The sequence below is a fragment of the Neltuma alba genome, unplaced genomic scaffold (assembly GCF_004799145.2).
Source record: "Neltuma alba isolate B1F8T4 unplaced genomic scaffold, ASM479914v2 tig00011982_pilon, whole genome shotgun sequence".
Classification (NCBI taxonomy): Eukaryota; Viridiplantae; Streptophyta; class Magnoliopsida; order Fabales; family Fabaceae; genus Neltuma; species Neltuma alba.
Genome location: NW_021636555.1, coordinates 240410 through 248589, shown reverse-complemented (window position 1 = coordinate 248589; position 8180 = coordinate 240410). Strand labels below are relative to the sequence as shown.

General features: G+C 40.1%; 1 protein-coding gene and 2 pseudogenes across 1 annotated transcript; all 3 read right to left on the bottom strand.

The window, feature by feature from the left end:
- Nucleotides 1-16: 16 nt before the first annotated feature.
- Nucleotides 17-1481, bottom strand: LOC114720399 (UDP-glycosyltransferase 89A2-like; annotated as a pseudogene).
- A 1572-nt stretch (nt 1482-3053) lies between these two features.
- LOC114720405 (UDP-glycosyltransferase 89A2-like) lies at nt 3054-4662 on the bottom strand (annotated as a pseudogene).
- A 1332-nt stretch (nt 4663-5994) lies between these two features.
- LOC114720398 (UDP-glycosyltransferase 89A2-like) lies at nt 5995-7459 on the bottom strand. Its single transcript, XM_028906045.1, has one exon. The coding sequence runs from the start codon at nt 7414-7416 to the stop codon at nt 5995-5997; it is 1422 nt and encodes a 473-aa protein (XP_028761878.1). The 5' UTR covers nt 7417-7459.
- Nucleotides 7460-8180: the final 721 nt, after the last annotated feature.

The following is an 8180-nucleotide window of genomic DNA, read 5'->3' as shown; positions in this document are numbered from 1 at the left end:
ATCCTTTGGGACTAACTCGTATCCTTCCTCCGTTTGTTGGGGTCGTGCCGGGTTTAACAACCCATACTAATCGGGTCTCTGATACTTCCAACCCGAATGCCAAAGCCTCCATTTGTTCTCTCTTGGGCACCTTTTGACTCCCGAAGCACACATACATCACAGAACCGTCAAGGCAGCCGTCGAGCCAGCTAAGTACGTGGGAGTTCGTCTCACTATTCGCCAACCCGCCAAAAATAACGGGTTAGGTTTGGCTAAAAGCCAACCCGCCAGTAAACGAATCTTTCTAACCAGTACCGTCAGGCCGCTGCGGGTACCCGCCAACCCGCGGCTAACCACCCGCATATTTTTTTTTAAAAATTTTTTTTAAAAATTATTATAATTGTATTATTATATATGATATTATATCTAAAAAATTAAAAAAAATACCTATATAATTTATTTGGTATTTCCAATCAAATATTTCAAGAAAAAAATAAAAATATCATTATATTTTTTAAATATTGAATAAAAAATAATATTAAAAGATTAAAAAATTAAAAAAAAAAGAAGTAAAATAATTGTTGGCGGGTTGGCTTTTCAAACGACGCTTTTCAACCCGACCTATATGGGTTGAACCCGTCACGGCCAACCCGCAACCCGCAACCGCAGTTTGGCCCGTATTACCACCTCTACTATTCGGGTTGTCCCAACCTCCCATTGTAGGTTCCGAGGAGGCTCAAGGGGCCCATCGCGAAAACCCGTCGGTGGCCCAATGTCGTTCTTAAATAATCCAAATAGGGACCTTCCAGATCTTGGAAGCTATTGAAAACGCAACCCCAACTCGCCGGATTCGCCAAGTAACCCTCCTTTTTGATCTCGGAGTCAGGATCTGATTCCTTGTATTTCAGAACAGTAGTAGAAAGATGCTCCTTTTTAAAAGACGGTGCTCTGGGGATCTCGGAGAACTCGACCACCCTCCGATCTCTAATGCTGTCAATATTCTGCCAACAGATGTTGTTAATGGAGGCGAAGAGCGCCCCAGAAGAGTAGAAAATAATCCTCGGAATGCCCAGATGGCGGGAAATCCTGAGGGTCCAGCCGAGGAAGAAGTCGGAGATGATGGCCACTGGAGTTGAAGGGTGCGAGTTGAACCACTGGATAATTGGGTCCTGAAGCTTGGAGAGAGCATTGATCATGGTGTTATTTTCCGGCAGTGCCAAGCTCTCTGACGTTTTCGACGCCAGGAGGGATTTGGGGTGTGAAGGGAAGGGAAGGATAAGGGTATGAACGGCGACGGGTTGGGCACGGAGGAGAGACTGGAGGAGGGAGAGGTTTTTGGGAGTGACGATGAGGGTGATGGATAAACCTCGAAGAGCAAGCCGGCGGTTGAAATGGAGGAGCGGGAGGATGTGGCCTTGTGCTGGGGAAGGAAATATGAGAATGTGAGTTTTAGACATGGCTTCTCAAGGCCGGCGATGGGAGAAATATTGACGGAGCCGGCGGAAAATGCAGAGTTGAAGGCAGAACTGAGCTGAAGAACTGGGAATAGGAATGAGAATTGAAAGCTTGATTGGACGTCACTTAGCTAGAGAATCTATTTCCATCACTGATTGTGCTGTACAAAGCACTCAAATTTTAAAAAACAAATTAAGAGCTGATGAGAATTTGAGATATATGACTAGGAATAGGTAGAAGTATAGAACTTGATACTGTCGTGGCAGCTACAACGTGAGTTCCTTTCTTTGTATTTGAATTTGGTATCAGATTCAGCTACGCTACTCCCGCCTTTCTTTCTTCTTTACCCCTTTCATTACTATTAAATTAAGTTTTGGCCACAAAAAAAATACTATTAAATTAAATTTTATTATTTCAGATTTAACACATTATAAAATATTATTATAATATTATTTTAAAAGTACACAGATCAATTTATATTACTGAAATCTGATCTACATAGTTGATAGTTATAGTAAAAAAAAAAAACAAGGTAAAAAAATCTGCCTTAAAATAATAATAATAATATAATAATATGAACTTACTACATGATCTATGACATCCCCAGCCCTTAGCAGATCCACCACTCCTTTGGCCTTTCTCTAGCTCACTGGCCATTCAAGTTTCCGAGCATGTATGCGCCACACTGCCATTTACGCTCCTCAAGTCAGCAGTCTCTTGCGTATATCTGGTTCCCCCAAACCACCCCCCCCCCCCCACAAAAAAAAAAAAAAAAAAACTTCTCCCAGCCTAATCCCAAAAAAGACAAAATATAAACAAACAAAACAAAGCTAAACAGAAAGCCTCACCAGCATAATGATGTCGCATTTCTATGAGAAGATAAGACGCAATGCTCATCTCACCCACAAAATAACTTACTTATTCATGCTCGTGATCCGGTGCCTTAAAATACTTTCTTAAGTGGGTCCAACATACTAGGATTCATAGTATTTTTTTTTTTTCTTAAATGCACTCAGCGTCATCTTACAATATATTGTAATTCTATTTTGCTCTAAATATTTCTTAAGAGTGATTGTAACTTCATTGTTGGGCCCCCCTAAAAGTTCATTATCCAGCTTTTAGTACTTCTACAAAGCATTTAAGATGACTATTGGAAAGAATTCAAAATGATTATTAAAAAGTGTTAGAGATGGGTATTAACAAATAACAATATTTTATCCGTTATTTATTATAAGATCTAATTTTTTAAATAAGTTTATCTCTTTTTATAAGATCCTTTTTGAGTTTGTCTGAATATTTAATATAGTATTACCTATTTCACCCCTAATTTAATGTATTTAATACATTTTCTTTTTTCATTTATCTCATTACTATTCTCTCATATTTATTCATTTATATATAGGGATATATTGAAAAACAAAACTACATTTGCTACTTATTAATTGTTTTTAATTAATTTTAACTGTTTTTTTAAATCACGTAATTTAATTAAAAAGATCTTATAATAAGAGATGGAGTAAAACAAAAGATGGGTACTGAAAATATGAAGCAAACAAAATACTTGAGAATGCAAAAATATTTAATATTTTTAGGACACTTCAAATTTCAAAATACTTCTAGATACTAATCTAACCGAACCACATTTATGTTTCAAATGCATTGAGTAGGTAATCATCATCGTGCATTGAGCTGAGTTAATGCTTCCACTAACTGGTCCAACTCCTTCCCCGACCTCCCCTCCTCACTTACGCTCCTGTGAGCTTTCTCCCTCAGTGCTTTTGTCCTTTCTTTTTCAGCACTATCTGCACCCATGGATCTTGCTACTATCCGACCCAATTCCCCCGGGTCGGGTACTGAGTCCGCTCCTTCGCACACTCTTACCGCCCCCACGCCCTTGTCATCCACCATCAGCTTGGCGTTCACGAACTGGTCAGCCTCCATAGGCCACCCCAGAATCATGACTCCGGCTACTATGGCCTCCGACAGCGAGTTCCACCCACAGTGACTCAGAAACCCGCCGACGGCTCTGTGATTCAGTATAGCCACTTGGGGCACCCAACTTCCTATCACGAAGCCCCGCCCTGAGACCCGATCCTCAAACCCCTCTGGCACAACGCCGTACCCTTCTTCCACTTGTTGTGGCGTGCCGGATTTTACCACCCATATGAATCGGGTATTGGATCGTTCCAACCCGGCTGCTAAGGCTGCCATTTGTTCTCGTTTCAGAAACTTTTGACTCCCGAAGCACACATACAACACAGACCCATCCGGGCAGCCGTCGAGCCAGTTGAACAAATCGGAATGTTCATCTGGGTACTGGTTAGCTTGATCGCCGCCGCTGTCGGGTCCAATCAAGCTCAATGGACCTACCACAAAGACCCGAGGGTGCTTCAATGTTGTTCTCAAATATTCCAAATACTCACCCTCAAGATCTCGGAAGCTGTTGAAAATACAACCCCAGCTCACGATATTCTCAAGAGAACTCTCCTTGACGAACTCTGAATCAGGATCGGATTCCCTGTAATTTCGAACTATAGAAGGAAGATGCTCCTCCTTAAACGACGGCGCTCCGGGAAAATCCGAGAACTCTATTACTCTCTGACCCCGTACAGCCTGCGTGTTTCGCCAGCAAAAGTTGATAATTAAGGCCAACAGAGCACTCCCTGGGTAAAACGCAATTCTGGGAATTCCCAAATGAACGGAAAGTTTGAGAGTCCAGCCGAGGAAGAAGTCAGATATAATGGCCACCGGCGGTGAAGGGTGGGACCTGAACCACTGGATAATTGGGTCTTGAAGCTTGGAGAGAGCGTTGATCATGGAGTAATTTCCGGCATTCCAAGCTCCCTGACGTTTTCGACGCCAGGAGGGATTTTGGGGTGTGAAGGGAAGGGAAGGATAAGAGTGTGAACGGCGACGGGGTGAAGACGAAGGAGAGGGTGGAGGAGGGAGAGGTTTTTAGGGGTGACGATGAGGGTGATGGATAAACCTCGAAGAGCAAGCTGGTGGCTGAGATCGAGGAGGGCGAGGATGTGGCCTTGTGCTGGGTAGGGGAATATGAGTACGTGAGATTTCGACATGGGTGCCCAAGCTGACGATCGGAGATATCTCGGCCGAGCAGTCGGAGGAGGATGCAGAGGTGAAAGCGGAACGCAGACGCTTGGCTGTTGACCAAAAGGAAGATGAGTAAAAGACTCAATTATTCACTTGCTGTATTTTTCATCAGTCGATGTCTATCCAATAAAGCTATGATTCTGGGGTGCTCTTTGTCCGTCTTGATTGGGCTTTGACCAATCACTCGATTCTTTTCCTAGCAATTTAAGGGCTAATGAGAATTTGGGAAAAATTAATTAATACCTCAGTTTCTTTCTTTGCATTTTATTCTTAATATGACAATTATTTTGCTAATTTGAGTGCATTAGAAAAATTTGTTAAAATAGTTATTTATAATAAATAAGTATTACCTTTGATCTTAAATATAAGACTTAGTTGAGTAATTTGAGTAGGTTAAGAAAATAAGTTAAGTTAGTTATTTATAATAAATATGTATTGTCTTTCTTAAAATATCCTTACTAATCAAGTTTATGGATTAGAGTTATCATTATTAGAAGGATTACTCTAAAAAAATAAATAAATTTAAGAGACAAAATAATAAATGTCTTATAGTTATTATCAAAATAAAAATCAAATGAGATCTTATATTAAGGATTAACGTATATTGTCCTTCTTAAAATATTTTACTATTCACATTTGAATTAACTAGAATTATTATTTGATAGAACATTTAACAAATATAATCATTATAAAAACTATTTTTTTAAAAAAAGTAAAATACAAGCGGATTGAAGTGTCATGATATTCATATCGCCAGTAAAATCGGGACAGAAGGAAGATGCTCCTAAAACGACGACGTTTCGTCAGTTTTGAACGTGGCTATACGACAGCCGCACATGAAGATAAGATTGGCACGCATCTTTTTTTGCTTTTGTTTCTGTACTAATATAGCCCCGTCAAGCGTAAACCAGTCAACGTCAACATTTTTCTCGTTGGCGAGCAATGGCATATTCTATATTTTTTTCAACCTGTTTAAAATATTTTATAAGTAATTTTTTTGAGTATAATTTATGAAATATAAGAGAAGTAAGTAAGAAGAATTTTATCTCCTATAAACTTCCTTAAAAATACTTATATAAGTTATGTCAAACAAACATTTATATAATTGTTTAAAATTTAGTTAGATCAACGCGTATCAATTATTTATGTAATCAATTCTCAATTGCTATTTTCATTTGAAAATTACCTTTTTCGGTGTACATGTATACGACTTATGAGTTTAAAAAAAAAAAACACTAACAATAACAACAATATTTGCATGGGATAATTTTCTTCATTAAAAAACGATATAATGCCCGCAGGTCAGCGTCGGTGAGCATAAAGAACAACGTAAATTCATTCTAAATATTAAAGGGATTTATAAAATCAAAATTATATTATTCATTAATAATAGAAATATTCAACGTCGTTTCTTTCAAAACATATTTTTATTATTTTTTCCTATATTAATCAAATTTCGAGCCTACTTGATTCGAGGACATCTAATTGAGTCAGTGATTCCACAAGGTCATCAAATTCTTTCGACGACCTTCCTTCGCTGCTCACACATTTTTGGGCTTCACGTCGGAGTTGCTTTGCTCTTTCCTTTTCCGGCCTATCCACACCTATTGACATCCTTATAACCTGACCCAAGTTATCCGGGTCGGGCACCGAGTCCGCTCCCTCACATACTCTCACTGCAACGCCCTTATCCTCCACCAATAGCTTTGCATTCACGAACTGGTCGGCATCCATAGGCCACCCCAGAATCATAACTCCTGCCACTATTGCCTCCAATACCGAGTTCCATCCACAATGACTCAGAAACCCGGCAACCGCTCTGTGACTCAGTATTGCCACCTGGGGCGCCCAACCCTTTATCACGAAGCCCCGACCCTTTACTCGATCCTCGAACCCGTCTGGCACCACGCCGTGTCCTTCCTCCATTTGTTGGGTCGTTCCGGGTTTCACGACCCATATAAATCGGGCCTCCGATCTTTCCAACCCGGATGCCAGAGCCTCCATTTGTTCTCTCTTGAGCAACTTCTGACTCCCGAAGCACACGTACAACACAGAACCATCAGGGCAGCCATTGAGCCAGTTGAGTACATCAGAGTTGGCCTCATTATTCGGGTTGCCCCGACCTGCGCCATTGTCAGGTCCGAGCAAGCTCAACGGCCCCACTGCGAAAACCCGTCGGTGCCCCAGCGTCTTCCTTAAATAATCCAAATACGGGCCTTCGAGATCATGGAAGCTATTGAAGACGCAACCCCAACTCGCCATATTTGATAAGTAACCCTCCTTTACGATCTCCCAATCAGGTTCCGATTCCTTGTATTTCAGAAACATGGCAGGAAGATGTTCATGCTTAAACAACGGTGCCCCGGGGATATCAGAGAACTCCACCACCCTCCGATCTCTAATGTCTTCGATATTCTTCCAACAGATGTTAGTAATGGAGGTCAAGAGCGCACCAGAAGAGTAGAAAGCAATCCTCGGAATTCCCAGATGGCGGGAAATCCTGAGGGTCCAGCCGAGGAAGAAGTCGGAGATGATGGCCACAGGTGGTGAAGGGTGGGACTTGAACCACTGGATGATCGGGTCTTGAAGCTTGGAGAGAGCAGCGACGACGGGTGAGTTTCCCAGTTGGCCGAGATCTTGGACGTTTTCGACGCCGCGAGGGAGAGTGGGGTGAGAAGGGAAAGGAAGAAGAAGGGTCTGAATGGTGGTGGGGTGGGTGGAGAGAAGAGGGTGGAGGGTAGGGAGGTTCTTGGGGGTGACGATGATGGTGATAGGGAAGGCTCTGAGAGCTAGCTGGTGGGTGAAGTCGAGAAGAGGAAGAAGATGACCTTGGGCAGGGTATGGAAAAACCAGGATGTGAGGCTTGGCCATGGCTGCTTGGCACGCAGACCAAATAGAGAAACAGAGAAGCTTCAAGTGCAGAAAGAAAGAAGACCACGAAGAAAAACTGAGTGATGGTGTGATAACGTGTGATAGTGAATTTTTAGGTCCCAAAACAATTAATTGCAATTAAAATTTGAAATTTATGTAATCCATATATATATATATGAACACTAAGAAGATGATTACAGTTAACTATTCTAAAATTTATTATACCCTGTATTTATATTATATTTAACTAAATTTAAAAAGTATTTCTTTTTCAGTGTAATCTTTTGATTTTTGGTTTGGTCAGTAATAAAATATTAGTTTGATTTAACCCTCAACATAATAATAAATGTCAATAATAAAATATTAGTTTGATTTAACCCTCAACATAATAATAAATGTCATTAAAAAGCGAGATTGAACATAATCTCTTAAATTAAAAAATGTAAACTTTTTTTTTAGACAAAATAATCAAAAACGTGTAAGCGAAAGCATTTGAATTGAAGGGAAGCGAAGGGAAGGTCATGCGCGGATTCTTTTGGACGTCGGTCATGAAAATGGATGCACCTAATTATTGGACCCCAATACTGTTGAATAATAAGTAATTATGACGATTAATACATAAGTATTTATAATTTTATTTATTTTTAATTTTTTTATTGATTTTTCTTTTTATTAGCTTTTTTTAATCACGCATAAGACGATCTGAAAGTGTAAGAACCTAATTAAAATTCAGATAAAATTATAAGACTCTACAGAATAATTTA